The sequence below is a fragment of the Gallus gallus genome, chromosome 1 (assembly GCF_016699485.2).
Source record: "Gallus gallus isolate bGalGal1 chromosome 1, bGalGal1.mat.broiler.GRCg7b, whole genome shotgun sequence".
Classification (NCBI taxonomy): Eukaryota; Metazoa; Chordata; class Aves; order Galliformes; family Phasianidae; genus Gallus; species Gallus gallus.
The window spans coordinates 114,908,105-114,928,604 of NC_052532.1; the positions used below are offsets into that span (position 1 = coordinate 114,908,105).

The 20,500-nt window shown below is 35.3% G+C and overlaps 1 protein-coding gene across 27 annotated transcripts in view; it reads left to right on the forward strand.

Annotated features, from left to right (window-relative positions):
* DMD (dystrophin) overlaps nt 1–20,500 on the forward strand; it is a 1,163,614-nt gene that overhangs the window by 414,407 nt on the left and 728,707 nt on the right. For 25 of the 27 annotated variants that reach the window (XR_006934806.1, XR_006934864.1, XR_006934881.1 and 22 more), the window contains exons 8-9: nt 15,182–15,363; nt 16,260–16,382. Coding sequence is in view for 24 of the 27 variants with exons in the window: in XM_046919009.1 (XP_046774965.1) it covers nt 15,182–15,363; nt 16,260–16,382 (305 nt within the window). In the remaining 3 variants the exon portion in view is untranslated. The remainder of the gene's footprint in view (nt 1–15,181; nt 15,364–16,259; nt 16,383–20,500) is intronic. The other 2 variants (XM_046919482.1, XM_046919519.1) reach the window with 1 other exon arrangement.

Here is a 20,500-nt window from a genome sequence, read left to right on the forward strand (position 1 = left end):
GACTTTTTTCCTTTTCCAGAAGGCTGTTTTTATTGCTCTTTCAGATAACTTATTTTAATTTGCTTTACTGCAAAATTAAAAGAAAGCATTACTTAATAGTCAATAGTATTCTTACAGACTGTTTTACAAGTGTGTAGCAGGTTATTAAGCTCAGAGCAGTGCTGATTTTGATGTCTGTTTAACTCAACAAATGAGCTTTAGCTCATAAATCCTCAGGGTATGTGTACTCCTTATCACAAGCTGGGGTGGAAGAAAAAAGAACTTATTATGGTAATTTATTGAATGAAACCATTTTTCATAGAGCATGGGAAAAGTACAGAGTTGAAGTCTCTTCAGAACAGTTGAGTTTCATTCCTGCTCATTAATAATAATTACACAAACAGGTTCATCAGATGTCATTTTAAAATTGTCAACATCTACCACCAGAAGTATTTACAGTCATTTTGATACATTACTGTACTTAAGTAGTACAAGCAAAAATTACATTTACAGTCATTCATATAGAATTACAGTAGAGAGAGCGTAGAATTATATCATAAAGCTCAGATGAGCTGAAATAAAGGATAAAATCTTTGTTAGCTAGGAAATCAGAGTATACTGAATATAACTGGTATTACTATCTGTTATCACAATTAATAATGTACGGAATTGTATTAGAAATGCGTTACTGGTTTCATTGTTTATAGTGCTTTCTTTGTGTTGATGCTATGCTGGATTTTATGTTTTACATTGCCATGGTTCTTTTGTAGACTCAGACTGTGTGGCCAAACTGAAATAGTATGTTCATATGGCTGGACCTTGTAGATGAGTTGAATTTATTTAGTAGCATATTTGATTAAGCTGAACTTTGGCTGGAACTATGGCTAGGGTTTACTACCAAGTTTCTCTGAATAGCAGTCTGTCTTTGTGATATAACTATGGATTACTCTGTGTCATAGGAGCTACTGTGATCTTATGTAATGCTACATTTTGTTGAAATGTTATTCAAGAATAAATAAGATGCTGTCCAATTTGTTAATGAATTCTAGTATTTGTAAGGAGCCTTATCCATTTCTTCTGAAACTCTTGTGTGCACATTATCTCTTCAGGAAATGTTTAATAGTGTTCATGATTATGCATTTTGGTTATTCGTGTAAGAAGGATTTTACCATTCTTCAATTAAATTATTAAGTTCTTCTGAAGAAGTCTGGAAATCACTGCAACTCTTCTCTCCATCTCTATTTATTGCCCACTGGTTGTATAGATCCTTTTTATGCAGTTGAATAGGTGCTTGTTGCTTCCTGGTTCAGCTGTCAGTGGTAGGCAAGATGTTTAGATGCTGTTTGTTAAAGCATCAGCCAACGACCTACAGTAGACTATACAAGCTAACTCACATCAGCTCCTGATAGATGATCCCTGAGAAAGTTTCCCCCTGAAGAAGAGCCTAAGAAACAAGGGAGGAAGAGGACATTCCCTTACAGAAGGTATTATGGACAGCTGAGCCTCATCCAAGTCAAAGAGCAAAAGAAAGATGAATGCTACTGGAGACTGTCTCCTGCAGGAGATGGAGACATTCCTTTACTAACCTAACTTGATGTTTTTGGAGAGTTGCTGCTTTCCAGGCTCTTCACAGGTTGCAGAGATACCTGTAATGTCCAACCTCAGGTTACTACATCTTGCTGCTCATCCACGTGAGCAACAGTGGTATGAATAGAGTGACCTCAAGTGTATGAAGAGTGACTTTGAAGGTATGAAGGGTGTAGGGACCAGGTGGTGTTCCCTTCTGTCCTTGTTGGTAAACAACAAAAAACGCTCAAAATTGGAGTAAACAAATTTTTATATCAACATCTGTCTGCACAGATAAAGTGAAGACATGTTTGGGAGGTAGCATAAGGAGAGGGTTCATTCAGCTCTTACCCATATGAAAACCAGTATATGAATGACATTGATATGAGAGATAAATAAGGGGACTTGGAAGGCCATGGGCAGCTACAGAGCTGTGTCCTCATTGGGACTGCACAGGCATGAGGTTGCTCTCATGATTTTGCTGCAACGATTGAATATCAGCTTTCAGGAAAGATGGACTGAGAGTGTGGGGGAGGGAAGTTGTGCCCATTCAGAAGTTTGATTGGAGAAAGCACAAGGAAGGAAAGAGGAGAACCAGCAAATACAGAAGCATTGTGTTTTCTGCAACTGCAGTAGAATGTTATCCTTGGATTTATTAATTAATTCTACAGAATGGTAAGGTAACTGGATTCCCCTAAGAGTGATGGATTAGAACTTTTTTATGTACTAGTCTAGTAGGAACTGAAATGACACTATTGACTTACGGCATATTGGCCACCAGTCATGAGAAGTTCAGATGGTAGTGATTTTTCCATTCTTTTCTTTAAGTTTTATTCTGAGGAGTAACCTACAGGTGAGACTCCTCATTGTGTGTCTCTGAGGTGTTTGTTTTCCTTTTTGAAAAGTTTGAGTTTTCCACTGTAGCTACCTTATTTGAGTACTCTAATTGCATACCAGAGAGAAACAGAAAATTTCCAGTTATTCAGTGTATTTCTAATTCTCATTAAACTAATTTCTTTATAATGTTCCCCTGCTGGGTTTTTTCCTCCTGAACACCTGGTGTAATGTCCAATGTAGCATTAAGAGAAGGAACAATTAATAATAGTTGAGAAAAAAAAACAAAAAAAAACTCTGCCATAAATCAGTAACTCACTGTTGGGTAACTTGTTAATTCCAGGACATTATGAGAAATGTGTGCTGTCTGTGACATAGTAACATTTTTTTAAAGCACAGTCAATAAAGACGTTTATGATAATCCATCTTAAAAGACTACCCAGAGATACTGATCTATTTCTTCCATGTTTTTTTCTAGAAGTACCTTTAGAAAGTTGTAACATTTGAGTACAGACTTGTAGAGCACAAACATGACAAAAGGAGTCAGATTTGTGTGATATTTGAATGTTCTTCAGTAATGATAAGCTATCAATTCTGGCTACTCGTTGTTTGCTAGGAGCACACAGAAACTGGAGAACGTATGTTTTTTCAAAATGTTTTCCATTGATTCTGCTTGCTTTATTTTCCTGTAGCTTTCTTGGTGTAGGATATTTCATCTTTATTTGTCTGTTTAGTACCTTTCTTACAACTTCTTTCATTAAACAATATCCTTGTTAGCACGGAATTCTCAGTGGAAGGCCTAAGGACTTGCACGGAGAGCAAGGGCCTGTGTACACTACAACAGCATCTCTTTGAAATGAAAACGATAGTGTTCATGAGACTTAATGTCTTATTAACAGGGTAATACCTGTGAGTCATGTGTGATTTCAAGAATACAGTTACATTCTAGGGGCTTGAAACTTGATCAGTATGTACCATTTGTAATGCCACAGCTGCAGTGCTTAAAGTAAGTGGAATTTCACCTGCCTGAGTGGTCTGACTGGAAGGTAGAGCCTAAGTGTAACGGAAAGACTTGGGACATTCAGTTATCACCTTTGTCTGCTGGTATATCACATTTGCTTAAGATGTTTTCATTAGCATAACTGTATCTGCTGAAGGGCTTTGTCAGTTAGGATGTATAAAGTCATTATCATATAAGATGTATAAGGTAAGTTTTTAGATTATTGTTCATTTCTCACACATTTGCCTTGGGATTGATAAGACATTCATGGAGCATTTGCTCTTGGATAGGTCTCTCTGGTCTGTTGGGATTCAATGGGAAGAATGGTGCAGGAAAGACACTTTGTCCCACTGTAACTGTGTCTGTGCTTGAAAGAAACTAATTGCCTCAAATTCCAAGAAGTCTGTCATTCTGCAATTAGAAATCTGCTGGTTGAAAGACATTAGAATGTTCCATGTTTTACTAAACATTGCTTATACATATGTTTTATGAAGGCGCAGAGTATATATTACTGAAATATTAATGTTGCAGCTTAATAAAATATTCTTCTCTGTGGCTTGTTTCTGTTTGTCCTCACTGAATCTGACAGGTTCAATTTTAGTATGAATACTACATTTCTTTGGAGATGGGATGGCCTCTTAGAGTGCTGGGCCAGCTGCCCCTCTGCTTAGGTGCATGTGGTTCACAACCATTGCCAAAGGTTGCTCAGGAGCTTCACTGCTGAATAAGAAACCATTGCAAATGCTGTCCAGGCATAAGGATGACTTTGTGTTTCTCTTGGGATATTTACTGGGTTGTCTGGAGACCTATTTGGTTCTTGTAGTTTCATATATTTTATCAATTTGGGGTTTTGTTTGGTGGGATGTTTTTCTGTTTTGTTTTGGGAGCTGGCATTGTTTTTGTTTTGTTTTTGTGAACTTTAACAAGCTGTTTGTAATTTCCTCTAATAAGAGTGTGCTCTGCTTAAGGAATTTATATCTCCAAGTAGGTCTGGACATGTATTTCACATCTTTAGAAATGTTTTAGATGTTGTTGTTACCGGCTTAAAGGCTAATTTCATGTCTTCTGAACACCTTTATTTCTCTACCAAAGCCTTTTTTTTTTTTTTTCTGCTAGTATTCTTAGAGCTGGGTAGTTCAAAAAACTTTGATCATGAGTGTTGCTTATTCATATTCTGTTTGTGTCTGAGCCCTGTACTTATGAGCATTGCTTAATTTTTCAGCTTGGAGAACTCAATTGTAAAACAAATATGCGGAAGCTATGGAGGACATGGGCAACAAATATGTTTTTATGTGAAGTGCTAATAGACTTTTACATTCCTTGATTTTTATTTTTATTTAGCTTTGTTGTTGTTGTTTCAAAGGGCATAAACTATTAGTATGAAATAACCTCTTTAATTATAAACAATTAACTCATGAAGTGAAATAGAGCTGCTTCAAAAGAAGCAGAATAGTAGTAAAGCTATCTGTTGATCTGTTGAGCCCTATTCTCTGCAGTTTCAGGGAAACATGTCATGATAATTTTTTGTTAAGTTCCTCAGTTTCTGTCATAGTCAGTTACATACTTTGCCCATCTCAGAATCTCACTGTCTGAAGTGACAATTTTTTTTAGCATTTTCTAGTGTATATTTATTTATTATTGTTTTATGCTTCTTTATTCCTGTGCCACCTTTGTCCTTGAGCTTGATGTTGCTTTTTACTCCATTTTTACTCTAGGTAATAGTCATAAAGAAAAGTTATACCTGCATTCAGCCTTTGTTTGTTAGGCTCTCAATAAGTTTTCATACTTCTCCATTGTCTCCCACTTGAAGACTATAAGCTCCTCTGTTTCACTATTTGTTTATTGGTTTTGAACATTTGATCCGAACTGTACATAGAATTACAGATCGGTTCTTACTAATGCCTTGTACAATATTCTATTTCTTGAAAAGGAGTCAGGTTTTTGTTTTGAGATTGATATTTGAAAAAACAAACAACAAAACCCCCTGCTAATCAAATAATATAGCTTTCTTCCCCTTTCCTTATTTGAAACATTTTTTGACTAGTTTTATCAGCTTTTATCCTCAAACTCTCTGATTTAATTCTTGGAGAGTAAAGCACCATTTCTAGGCCTTTTGTTGTTGAGTCCAAACAAATGCAATAACCTACCTTAAAATCTGTCATACAAGCAATAATATTTTCCTGAACTATTGTGGTGCCTGTACTTGTACTTCATGTTATCAACCTGTGTTGGGTAGTAAAGATCATGGAGAAAATGTCTACTTGGGAATTGAGAAAAATGTGAGGAAAAACTCATAACAGTGAAGATAGAAATGAGTTTAATATATTGGCCAGTACTGTAGAGCTGATTTCAGTGATCTTTTACAAGTCTTTCCTTCAGGATGTGCTCTTCCTGTTACCCAGGGATACTTGAGCTGTTAGTCAAGAAACTGTTACAAATAATATTAGGTAGAATTGTTTCTATTCAAGCACACAGTAAAGCCATTACAGTGCTGCTAGATAATAGCAAACAGACTCTAATAAATCAATTGTTTAGAATCTGAAGTCCTAATAACTATTTTTCTTTTCATATAAGACATAAATATAATATATTCCACTGCAAGATTGAAACTTGCTATATGTATTTTAATGATTATTTGGCACATGCATAATATACCAGTTGGAATCCCAGTCACATCTGATCACTCCTGTTGCAGCACACACAACTATTGCAGCTTGCAGAATTGTTACAGTTACGATGTCCTCAAACACAGATTGGCTCAACCGAGCTGTAGGACTATTTGCTCTCACAGCCCAGAAAGCCAACTGTATCCTGGGCTGCATCTAAAGAAGCATGATCAGGAGGTCAAGGGAGGTGACCATCCTCTATATTCTGGTGAGACCTGACCTGGAGTACTACATCCAGATGTGGAGTCCTCAGTACTGGAAAGACATGGGCCTGTTGGAGCTCACCCAGAGGAGGGCCACAAAGATGATCCAAGAGATGGATCACTTCCCCTATAAGGACAGGCTGAGAGCTGGGGCTGTTCAGCCTGGAGAAGAGAAGGCTCTGGGGAGACCTAGAGTGGCCTTTCAGTACCTGAAGGGGAACTATAAGAAAGAAGGTGACAGACTCTTTAGCAGGGTCTGCTGTGATAGGACAAAGGGAAATGGCTTCAAACTAAAGAGGGGAGATTTCGATTGGATATGGGGAAGAAGTTTTTTACAGTAAGAGTGATGAGGCACTGGCACATGTTGCCCAGAGAAGTGGTGGATGTCCCATCCATGGAGACATTCAAGGTCATGCTGGACCAGGTTCTAGATCCTGATATAGCTGAAGGCATCTCTGTTCGTTGTGGGGGAGTTGGACTAGGTGGCCTTTCAGAGTCCCTTCCAACTCAAAGGATTCTATGATTCTGTGGTTTTTAATTCTCATTAAATTCTATGCTGCCCCAGACTTATCATCATCATGTACAAAGGCTGAGGCTTACACTGTCTTGTTTAAATAGGGCTACTAAAATGTTGGTTTTATGAGTTGAAATAGTATTTACTGCTTTCAAAATACCTTGCTTTACCTTTAATTATTTCACTACTTCTCCAGCACCAGCAAAATATAAAACTGCATTTACTTTGGCTTTCTCAAAACAAGTTCTCATTTTCATTCATATTGTTACTCCAATATTCATTTGCATCCTGAAATGATCTTGACACTTCACATATGGTTCATTGGCATACACTCAAAGAGGAATCTATTTGGAACCTTTACAGGTTTTGTTGAAGCAATTTTCTCCCATGGGCACCTTCTACCCTGTTCTGCTCCCCACCCAGGGACAGATGTTCTGTTTGGTAACTACTGTGCCAGACAGTGTTTGAAAAAGTAAACTTTCTTGTTCTGTTAATATAATGTTAAAGATAGAAAACACCCAGTAAGATACTGTACAGAAAAGACTGTACAGGCCAGAAAAGCAAAGGTATGCTGAGTCTTTTCACTATGAAAAACAATGAAGTAAGTAATGAAAAAGGGATTAGAATAAAATGTAGAACAGGTTATCTCAGAGCAGTTTGCTATCTCAAAACTGATTACTATGCCACAGACACCTAAGCTGTTGCTTGGAGTTATATTCACTAGTATCTCTCCTGAATGTATTTAACAACTTGATTGTGAAGTGAAGGGAGGATAGGAGCTTACTCTGCCTCGAGCAGAACAGCATCCCAGTATGTGGCCTAATAGACTCAGCATGGCTCTAATTTAAGATCTGCTGGTGGTTTAAAAAAAAAAAAAAAAAAAGTATTTCTCCGCACAACACATCAGAAATGCTAATAGAAGTTTACCTTTATGCAAAACATCAGCCAGTGTTTCCAGCTGAAAAATTATTAAGTTATCTCAGAATGGCATTGTGAGCTTTTAGTTTTTTGATTGTCTGTTTAACAGTATGTAAGAGAATGTATGTTTAACAGTGTAAGGAAACCGATGGATCACCTTAACTGCTTAGTGTAAGTCTGATTTTGCAGATTTCAAAACCAGAGGTAATGCCAGGTTTATTCAGCCAGGGCAGTTCTTGCTTATCAGTTCAAGATTCATTTACACTTACACAGCAAGTCAGAACAGACATTCAGGCAGATTTAAGGTATTTTCTGCCTCTGAGGTGTTTAATACCAGATACATTTGAATTCTATAACCTTTTATTCCCACGAATCCTGTCCTGTCTTTATAATTTCGAAAGGTAAGCACAAATATATTAATCTTCTGAAAAGATTTTCTTCATGCAGCTGTTGTGAGCTTATTCAACAGAGCCTACAAAACATGACTGTAGTCAGCATCTTGAAGGTATTCTGTACATCTGAACCATAAGGTTTAAAATCTCTACTCTATTAAGGAAATGTCTGCTGAAAAGTTGATAGTATTTTCTGGTATTTTGATGGTATTGGAGTTTCAAATCTAGTTTCACTCTCACTTCAATTCTGTGTATGTATTTTTTACCTTCCATTATCAATTTTTTTTTTTTAAAACTATGAATTTTATTCTGCAAAACAACAGACTGTGATCTTCATGCTTATTCATGTAGGCCACTTAACAGCCTTCCAAAATTCTTACTTTTGCTTAGTCCTGTCTCAGATAATACTTCAGTTGCTTTTCTGTATCACTGGAATTTGTGTAAGATTGCAAACAAGAAGTTATCTACTTCCCTGGAATGGAATACACTGAATTACGTGGTAGAGCATTCCTGTTTAAGTTTTAGCTGTTTTTTTCTGCAAGAGGTTGAAATACAGTTTTATGCTTAGTTAAGTTTTTTTTTTCCTAACTTGGCTAATGCACTGAAGACTTCATTTTGGAAAGGGGACTGTTGTCTACTCTGGAACGGTTGTCTGCACTTTAACAAGTTAAAGAATTAAGCATTTACATTTCTAAATTCTATTTACATATTATTTAAGCAGTATATTGTATGTTTTTAGTTTTTGTCTATCTGCAAGTTTACAACTATTCCTTGAGCATGCTTGTAAGGATTTTTCATTTTGAATGTAGCATGCAATCGATTAATGGAACATACAGAGCAGAAAAGAATTTCAAGTTTAAAAAACATTCAAAAGAAGTCAGTGGTTGAAGAGCAAAGGCAACAGCTGCTGGCTAACCCTTGAGGTTCTGTACGTTTTTTTCTTAGGTATGTTGCTTGAAGCAGTAGATGTCAGCAGAGAAAACCATTACCACTTCTGTTTCATTCAATTTTATACAATTTCAGCTGCAGATTTGGGTTAATCCAAGTCAAAGCACAATCGGTGTAAATTATGTATGTTTTCAGGAGGATCGATCATTCAAAATGTCTTAGTGAACATTGTCAGACCTTAACACAGGCATTTGAATGTGTTTGGAAAGTTCACTTTTGTTTTTGAGGCTGAAAGGCTTACAAATGTACATATGTAAGAGACAAATGAGCAAATCATTTCTATTATTACGTGTATTTTAAGTGCTTTCTGTGTGTGTGTTGGAATAGAGAATATATTAATATTCATAACGTTTTGAAGTTGGTAGCAGTTTTGAGGTCCTAAATTTAGTTGATTTAGTTGCTTGTCAGTATGGCAGTTTAAACTTCCTATTTGCAAAGCATTTTTAATTAGCTCAGTTACATAGACTACATAAATAGGTGTATGTTGACTTAAAGAGCTCCCGTGTGTCTATCCCTAAGAAATGTTTCCAAGTGGAATCACTTGACCAGCACAGCAAAGTTGGTGACTTCAGCCTTCACATTAAAAAGTACTGAAAAGGTTTTTTCACTGATTCTTAGTTTTCAGTTGACTGTCATTTTAATGTTTAATAGGACAACATTTTTAAACACTTCTCCTTTGCCTTCATCTTAAATACTCCAGTTGAGGTTGGTGCCATCGTGAATTTGTTCAAACACTGCAACACTCAGTCCCTCATGTGATTAGTTTATATTGTAGAAAAACTGTTTTACATTAGTTTTTATCTTAACTGAGCAATCCATTATCTCCTTCAATTAGCTTCCGCTATGCATCTTTTAAATCCCTTCTAAACAGCTGCAGTTTGATATGGTAGTACTCTCTGCAGAAATTCCAATAAATGTTAATGTTTTGGTAGTATTGTTAATAGGCCTTAAAATGAAAAATAGCTTTGATAGAGAGAAGGAAATAAGAGCAGCCTTTTTTTTTTTCTTCTTTTTTTTTTTTTTTTTTTTTTCCTCTTAAGGGAACACATCTGTATAATCTCTGAAAATTCAAATCAACCTTGAGATTCTCCTTAAGTGTTAGGGAAGAGAGGGCAATATTGTTTTTTTTAGTACAATTTTCAAAATGTGAAGTGAGACAGCAAGTAATACTAAAATATTTGGATTTTTTTTTTTTTTTTTTTGCTACTGCCAACTTGGCAGCCAATAGTAACAGGCAATGTGTAGGGTTTAAAAGTTATTGTTTTCTGTATTCCATAAGTTACGATTGTCTGAAAATATCTTAAAATCCTACATATTAATGGTCTTAATTACCATTACTTACCTCACCAGGGTAAGTTTAGGTTGGATATTAGGAAACACTTCTTTACAGAAAGGGTTGTTAAGCACTGGAATAAGCTCCCCTGGGAGGTTGTTGAGTCACCATTCCTGGATGTGTTTAAAAACCATTTGGATGTGGTGCTCAGGGACATGATTTAGCAGAGGGTTGTTAGAGTTAGGGTAATATGGTTAGGTTGTGGTTGGACTCAATGATCTTTAAGGTCTCTTTCAACCTGAGCAATTCTATGATTCTGTTTTGACAACAAAGGATTTCTTGTATGTGTATGGCTTGTTTTATTTTGCTACTCAGCACTGCATAAAGTTAAGTGTGTTTCAGAATTTGTCTCTCAAAAGGTAAAGGAATTGTATGAGCAATTTATATACAGTAATGAAAAGTCTTTGGCAATGCAGTGGATATTTAAACTTTTGCCTTTCGATGTTACTTTGTTACCAGTTTGATGCAAAGAGCAAGTCCAATCTGCACAAATAATGTCAGAGTTATTTGGTTATAGCTTTGAGAAAGCAAAATACTAAGGCCTGGGAATGGGTATATTACTTGTAAGTAGACATGTTTCGGAAAATTGGAAGCAATATTCGGATGAATATTTGTAATTTGCAGTCTGTGTGGCTGTATTTACATAATAAAACACTGCATTAAAAAATGATGAATTTTATTCCTGTTGGTAGCTGAGTACAGTACATGTGCAGTACAGGAGCTTATTTATGTGTTTTGTATCATCCTCAATTTCACTTATCTCTTAAAAGGGATTCTTTCCTCTTGAACTGTAAATTTTCGCGAGGAATTGCTTATGGGAAGAACATAAGGTGGCAAGGGCAAACCACTCATGAACTGACTGGTGGATCCATTTTGAAGAGTTTGACTTTTTTGCTGTGTATATATTTATTTCTTTGGCACTGCATCCTCCAGAGAGGGAGTAGTTTCAGAACATTTCAGGTTTATTGTAGTCACAGATCCTCAACAGCCAACTAAGCAAAATTAAGTTGTTTAGACTTGTAATCGTATTTGCTGGGAAATTGAGAAAATTTGCTAATAAAAATGAAACTATATTGAAATTTATTGGGCAAATTGCATTGAGTAAAACTTGTAATACCCTTTTAGATGCAGCAGCCCTTAATCAGAGGTGGATTGATGCTTATTTCACAGTTGTAATGCTCCATGGTGAAACCTGATTCTTCCTGTTCCTTTGAGACTTGTTAGCCAAGCAGCTGTGACTCCAGATGAGCAGAATGTTATACTAATGAAAATTCATAGTGGAGTTGTAGCTCTTCTGGAGCCTCCCTAGTACCAGACAGGTTTTTCAGCCTGTGTTTTGGAAGCAGAAAGTGTTTTATTTCTCTTGACTTTTTCAAATGGACCGTCTAGCCAAGTATTTCGTGGAGGAGGAGAAAGTGAGAGGGAGGTTCACTGAATACCTCCCCTCAAGAAGATGGTCTTCGAGCATCTCTAGTCAGAGAGTGAGAATTCTTCAAGAAAGCATGTGAAGTCAGGGCCTTGCCCTCTGTCTGAGGAAGTAAGCATCTTCTGCAGCAAAGAAAATAAACTGAAGCAACATTGAGCCCATGGGTTGCAGGACATCAAAAATGTTTGCTGAATAGCGAGCTTCATGTGATATATCATAATTATGCTGATAAAAGCTCACTGTTTTCAATAATATTAATCTGCAAGCATGAAGTTTTCAACAACAGAAGATTCCCCCCAGTAGCTACTGGGAAATCCATGCTGGATATTTTTCCTATAATGTTGTATTATTCTCTTGTTAAGGAACTGGAATCCTTTTCAGAGCTCTCCAAAGTATTTAAGATTCTTGTTTGATGCATATTAATAGTATAATTTGTTAAGGTTATAAAATTTCCAATTTTAAAATCTCTTTTGACTTGTAGCCTAATTTGCCTCTATTACTTTAAGTTCTTTAAATTCCTATCCTGGATGATTGCTGTCGAGGAACTGGAATGAAATATAAAGGAAGTGACGTTTCTGAATTGAATTTGGAAAAGATGCCATGTTGTTGAAAATAATAATAATCCTGGATGATTCTTTTATTTACATGTTCTTAATTCTTCTCTCTAAACTAGTATTTGAATACTAGCATAGATTAACATATTTTGATTAATTTATCTTAGAGAAGATTGCTTTTGTTGAATATTTTTAGAGATTATAGGATAGCTTGACAGATTTTGCCGCCAGAAATGAGAGCAGATAGTTTGTAAGAACCGGTGAAATTCCTTGCAAAGAAAGTGTGTAAACTTTAATTTATTCTCTGTCTGGCTGCTAGGACTTCAAATATGAGTCAGTCTTACAGGTGGTAAAAAGAATATATTAGAATAGGAATCAGAAAGAAAAAATATGAAGGCAAAGGCATAATACAGGATAACAGAAATCTTTCTAGCTCTGATAATTCAAGAGCCTGCAAAGAAAAATTTGATGAGATTGAAGTTCCATAATTTGTACCAATGGTTGTTTATCTGTTTGTTGTGATTAATTTTTTTTTCTATTTACCACTGAGTCTGACAGCTGCCTTTTATCTGACAGCTGCTTTTTATTTGTCACATAAAACGAGTGAAGAGTTTTTGGCACATATATTATTGTTTATAAGATATTTGATTTATTTATTTTGTAAGGTATTGTGTACATAAATGCAATGTATTTAGAATTTATTAAGATATTTTTTATAAGCTATTTACCTATTTGGTTACCAAAACAGTTTAAAAAGGAAAATAATGTACAACAAATGGAAAATCACAGCTGGCATAAATGCTTGTTCTCTTTCAGAGTACACCCATGTATTTATAAAGACATGGATATTCATGTAAACATAAATTATGAGTAGGCACCTAGGAGAAGTAAATGTTGTTTGTTTAAAATATTAATGAGAAGACAAGATGATGGTGATAACAGAATATTTCTAGTGAAGCATGTGGAGACAGTGCTGTAGTGTGATTTCAGTTGGATAAGCCATGTACATTTTTAAATGAGCAAATTGTGTGTACTGTGATAATACTGACATAATACATGTTGTGCATGTGGAAGGGGGTGGAGAGGGAACTGTGACAGTTTTCTTCTGTGTAGAATTAAACTTTAAGCTCTCTTTTATAATTTATTAAGCAAAGGTATGGAGATAAGACAAATCCAAACTAAAAACATTGATAGGACCTATCTGTAGAGCCACATATTTTGTCTCAGTTTCTGAATTTATGGGAAGCATTCTGTTTTCTCAGGAGGGAGGATGAGATACCACCTTCTAGCATTACCGAGTCTGCCAGAGTATATTAACAACTGTTTTTTCTTTACTGAAATCTTAGTTAAGCCAGGATTGATTTAACAGAATCACATAATGATTTAGGTTGGAAGGGGCATCTGGAGGGATTCCCAGAGTAGGGTGCCCAGGCCCAATTCCCAGCAACTTTTGAAGATCTCCAAGGATGAGACTCCACATCCTCTCTGTGCAACCTGGACAGTAAAAACTCAGAGCTCCTGGTTTCTGCTAGCTCTTATGTGAAACATGTATGGACTTTATACTAAATTTCATGTCTACCAGTCTTCATACGTTTTCATTTTCTAGACAAAGTGTGGGAGGTGAACTTCAATGCCAGATAACAACAGCTAGCATAACTTACCTTCTTATAGGAATTGTTAGTGATGTTCTGTTTTGGTTGAGATAAAGTTAATACTTTTCATAGAAGCGCATATGGTGCTATGTTTTGAATTTGCAAGAGTAGTGCTCATAACACAAAGATATTTTAGTTGTTGCTGAGCAGTGGTTACGCAGAATCAAGGTCTGCTAGGGAGTAGGCTGTGGCTGCACAAGAAGATGGGGGGGAACACAGGCAGTACAGCTGACCCATACAAGTGAAAGGGATATTCCATACCACATGATGTCAAGCTCAGCAGTAAAACTGGGAGAAGTTGGTCAGTGAGGCTACAGTTGCTCAAGCACTGGCTGGGTATTGATAGTGAGCAACTGTGTTGTGCATCACTTGCTTTTTCCTTTGGTTGTGCTTATTTTTCCTTTCCTTTCCTTCAGCATTTTTATCTTTCTTATTAAACAATCTTTAGTTCAACTCACAAGCCTTCTAACTTTTGTCCTCATTCTTTTCCCTCCACATCCAGATTTGTATAAGGGCAGGTATTAAGCAAGAAGCTGTATGCTGGGTAGCTACTGGGTTTAATGTACTGCGGTTATATCACAGCAAATGTCAAGATGAAACTCTTTTAATGATTTTTATATATATATACGTATATACATAATTAAAATGTCTATATTCCATGTTCCTTAGAAATATAAGAGTTATGTAGTTATGGTAGAGGTTGGAATCACTGTTTTGAGTGAACTCATTCACAGGATGATTTTCCCCCTATATAACTGCTGCTACCAATGATTAAATAATATTAAGAAAATGTACAAAGGATGACTTTGAAAATGTGATTGTCTTTTTTTTTTTTTCCTGCAGTATTTATATACTGCAAGAAAATGTAGCTTTTCCTATATCTAATCCTGCTTAATGAGGATCATGCTGTCAAATTGCATACTATGTGCATTTTCATTAAAGGAATGTAGAAGGAAAGTTCATGTTGAATGAGAAAACAAAATTACCATTTTAAACTTTGGCTTTTTCTTATTGGTATGCAAGTTTGGTTGGCAGTTTTGGAACTGATCGTGAGGTTCTAATTAGTCTCTAGAGAACTCACATGGACAATAGATCACTCATTAGGCTATAAACTTTTTATGAAGTTGATTAGCTAATTTCTCATGCACGCTGTCTAATATGGAAACTGAAATGATGCATGTTAATTTGCCTTCCAGACGTTGCAACTGCCTGTCCAGATAAGAAGTCCATCTTAATGTATGTGACTTCCCTCTTCCAAGTTCTGCCACAGCAAGTCACTATGGAGGCCATCAGGGAGGTGGAAATGCTGCCACGGCACTCAAGGGTCACTACAGAGGAGCACATACAAGTACATCATCAACAGCATTTTTCACAAGAGGTTAGTTGTCCTTGTTCTTTTCTGCTTTCATCCTGCTTCTCTAAAGTAATTTCCCTTACCTGTCCCAGAAGTTAGATGTTGGTTGTCAATAGAAGGCAAAGAAGTCCCTTTCCAATGTACTTCTGTACTGTTTTTCACCTTGCACCTGGCTGCTGAAAGTAACTTCTGAAGAACTATGTGCTTTGCAGTTCTCTTTTACAGCACTGGGTATTTGGGCTGTCGAAGTATGCTAGAGAACACAAAACCTGGAGAAAGTTTTACATTCTAAACACAGATATGTTAAAGCCTATTTTGCCTTTTACAGCTGCTGCCATTTTTCCACATTCATGACACATTTTTAATTACTTTTTTTTTTTTTTTTTAGCATTTCTTTTATACTGACTTGCATTTTAAGACTATTTGTTCTCAGCTCACAGTTGGCTGCTCAGAAAGCTCAAGTAATCCCTGGAGTTAATTATTCTACCTATTCCAGTTATGTTTGTGACTGAAATCATCAGTTGAAAGTGTTTAGTGGATTTTAGGTCTGGTGTACTTGTTCTGAATTTAATCTCTATTTTTTGGGATGCTAAGTACAAGTAGATGAGTATTAGCTTTGTTTATTCAGGATTTGCTAGAAGATCAAATGTGTATTTTTTTTAGCTTTTCTAGTTATTTATAGAGAATTTTCAATTTGTATTGTAATTCTGCTTGTATTGAGTCCTGAAATTTTGTACCTTTTGAGGAGAAATGTCAGATTTAATACTATACCAGTTTTGACAGCAAAATATTAACACTGTCCTTGAAAGACATAACTGCTTATGTCCTTTCTGCATTTACTTTTAAAATCATTGCTTTACTTGTAAAATATGTTCATATCCATATAGCTGTTCTTTCCACCTCTGATTTCTTCTTCATAGATCACAGTCAATATACCCCAGAGACCTTCACCTTCTCCTAAACCACGGTTCAAAAGTTATGCATATGCACAAACTGCGTATGTCATACCCCCTGACCAAAAAAGGAGGCAGGTTCCTCCACAGGTCTGTCAATATTCCTTTTTTTTTTTTTTTTGTTCCGTTAAGCTTGTGGCTGAAGTGAAAGCTTGTGCATTTTGCTTATCTCTGATCTTGATGAGCCACTTTTCCCAATTGTTTTTTTTTTGTTTGTTTTTTAGCATCTGTCTAGTGTTTATTTTTTTTTTTGTTGTAAATTTCAGCATGGCTGGCAAGAGATGTTATGCTGACTGCTAGGGATGAAGAAAATTCAAACACTGATGCTGTTTTAGAATTCTAATCTTCTTCCTTTAGTCATTTTTGTAAATAGTATGTATGTTGACTTTAAAGAGTACTAAAAGAACAAACCAAACACGTATTTGGCATCTCATTGGTATTAAACTTGTATCTAAGATTGGATTATAAAAAAAAAAAAACAAAAAACAAGAACCACTGATTTCCTGTTATTTCTTAACTGTCATATTTTGTAAAGAAATTTATGTTTTTCAAAAGATTGCCATAGTTGGTGGAAAAAAAAAAAAGAGAGAGAGAAAGGAAACATTAAATTTAATACTTTTTATATGACCTGCATTATGAAATGATAGTAGCAGATCATTTTAATCAAAAATGGCACCACGTCAACATTTCAGGCAGGAATTCTTGGGTATTTGTTGTTTTTATTTACTTACTTTTATTCTTACTTAGCTTCAGTAGTTTAATCTTACTTGTTTCAACCAGTCCTCATAATAAAACTTCCAGTATTTAGATTTTTATAACTTTTGACAAATGTGAGAGCCAAATATTGTGCTTTACTTTCATTACTGGGGAAAGAAAAAGAAATGCATTTATTTGACACTGCAGTGTGAATATGCTGTCTAACCTCTAAAAATATATTTCAAATTTACATTTTAATTTAACACTGTTTCTGGATCTACTCTTCAAGTGACTGATATTTTACTGGATAACTTCCTTTAAGTATTCCAGGAAAATAAAGCTGTGCACATCTGCATGAGCCCTGCTACATTATACTAACATCAAATGTGTTGCGATGGTGACTGAAAATGACATTTATTTAAACAAGATGTTTAAAGTTGATATGATTGATTGATTTCTTGTATTTAGGTACTAAACTGGTAATTCAGAAGAAAGAAAAGTCATGATAGGTTTTTTTGTTTTCCTTGAGTCACTTCTGTTGTAACTTATCTTATTTTTCATCAATATTCCTACTCCTCAAACGTAATGTGCAAGCTCATGTAACTGAAGTCAGTGCTTCAAAAAATACTAAGATGTATTAAGAAAATGTTTTATCATTTAGTCCTCACCTTTCACAGTTTTCAGATTAACTTTTTCCTGAGTTTGGAACCTTTGTCTGTTATATTTCTGCAATAGCTATTATTCCAGCATTTAAATTCTGCCAACTTAACAGAATCTGAAGACTTAACCAGAATTGGGCCAGATTATGCTAGAGGGCAAACAAGTATTAACAACTGAAAGGAATTTACTTTAAAATCCTAGGTGGAAAAACACCTGGCTGTATCATTATCATCAAAATAAACCTGTATTACAAGTTGTACCAATTAATATGCTGTTTAGTTTATACAGTTCTTAATTGGTGGTAATGACTTTTTTTTTTTTCCTCTAGCCGTGTATAGATTGAAGAACAGCAATTATCTAACATACAGGAAGTTTGTAATTGTGGTAAAATCACAGTTGATAATTTTTGCTCTAGGTGTGTAAAGCTTATATACCTTAATAATCTCATCTATTTTAACTAAGTCAGATATTTCCTTTTCAGTTCTCATTTCCCTTGCAATTTTCTGCCAGCTACATTATGATTTTGCTATATTATGATTTTGGGGTACCCATATTGATTTTTCAACTGCTTATACAACTTCCAGTCAAATTTATTTTTGTAGGGCAAGCAAATTTATTTCTGTAGAAGCTCATTATTTCTTTAGTATAAAGTAGAATCAACATTTAATGCACATAGAAAATTTCATAACTCAAGTAGAACACCCCTTCAGTGTCTCTGTTTATTAGTAGCTGCCTTCACTGAAATTTTAAGGCTATTGGAGAAAAACAGCTCAAAAAAATCCCTTTTTTCTTCTAGAATAGAATAGAATCCTTTCTTACATTCTTTGTGAAAGTTTCTGTACTTTAGTTGTCGTTGCATGTAGCAGCATCAAACCTTTGAAATCAATCACACTAGAGTATTGTGTGGTTTTGGTGTTTTAAATTTCTGAAAGCTTAAAGCCCAGCATGGGCTGTTTTATCAGTGCATCCTGTTACACCATCATCTGTCAATGTCTTTTGTCTTATGACCATTATCACTTTCGTGTCATGTTTCAGTTCGCTTTACTTTCCCCTTATTGCTCCTCTTCACACTTATTTTGATTCTCCACACTTCCTACTGATACTAATATGTCGTGAGGGTTCACAACACACATGCAGTTGCATTAAAATCCATCCTTCGAATCCATAATTTGTCACTTAGAAACGTACTTCTCTGCAATGCCTGCTATTTTAGTTACACAAATTTTGTCCAGACAAGTCTAATTTTGCTTAACTGTGGCCGATGCTTCTTGGATTCAAAGAAAATATTTTCTGCCAACAAGTTCACTCATTGCCGCCTTATTTTATTAGGCATTTTTATTTCTCTTATATTCAATACAAATCCATTTTTAATGTGTTTTTTTTTTAATTGCTTACATTTGAGGGCATACCATAGGATAGGAAGGGTACACAAAGCTCAAAAAATGTTAATTTAAGCTAATCTTTTACCACTGAGTCCCTTGAATGTGAAGTTACTGATAACAGTGTACGTATGTAATATATCCAATCCAATATAAAACGGTAACTATAACAATTTGTTTTAAACAGAACACATTAGTTTTCAAAATATATATATTTTTCACTACTGGCATTTAATAAAGTCACCTGCATAAAAAATAAGATAGCAGAAATGAGCAGCTGGATGGAGGATGAATTGCGCTATTAGTACCATTATGGGAACTGCATTTCTAGTTTACTCAGACTAACTTGTTGAGTTTGAATTTCACAGTAGAATAAAGATAGAGAGATTACACAACATATTGTCTATTCCTATAGATTGGAGTGTGATAACCAACAGAGGACTACATGACTGCATAGTTTTTCCACCTGAATTACATGTAAAAACATTGTGAATAGTAGAAATGTGATCTTAAAAATTAGATCAACTGTTTCTCACATGGCTCCGTTACAAAGTGCTGTCTCTGTTATACTATGCCATGTTTTGCTTTTTTCTAGTCTTTCCCTGACCCGATTAAATTCAGTCTCAAAGTCATTCTCTTCTGTATTCATGGCTTTTAAATTCAATTTCCCTATTCTAATTCTTCTTCTGTGTTTAGCCTAAATTCTGACTTTGGTCATGTTCTGTAAACATATACAATAGCTACCCCAATGTATATGTGATTTAAATACCTGTAGTTTATAGTCTGTTGTAACATTTTATTAAATACGATTAATTTCAGTATAAGGGGAAATAGAACAGCACTTGTCAAAATTTCACCCGTAAACTACCTGTAATTCTTTTTTGCTACATGACAGGTGAATGATTGAAAGAAACTGTTGAGGAAGAATGAGCAAATGTAAGGGAGAGCATAGCTGTGAAACAGTGTTCAGATGTTTTTAACTGTCAATTTTCAGATTAGTAGAGTCTATTTAGCAGCTACAAAAGCTACATTTCACTGTTGTACAGTGTCTCCACAAGAAGAATTAGAACCCTTAACTCACTGTTTGTGAAGTATACTTTAATGCCCACCTCATTAGTAATTATATCTGAGGAGTGATTTTAGTTCAGTGAATTACCTCTTAACAGAGCCTGAAGGTAAGTTCGGGTCATGTCACCAATAACAGCTGCACTAGAGTAACCTTTTTACTTAATAAACATGTGTAACATTTAAACCAGTTAACTGAAGTATAATTTTATATGAACTGCAAACATAATTGTATGTGAGAATAATGGTCCGTAACTAATTTGTACATAGCTGTTTTGGAATCCCTGTGTTTCATCAACTCAAAATAACAACGGAATGTAGGTTATATCTACCAGTGAGTAAATAACAGAATTTTATAGGTCCTTTAAATACACACTTAACCAGTCGGCACTTCAGCACCACACAGCA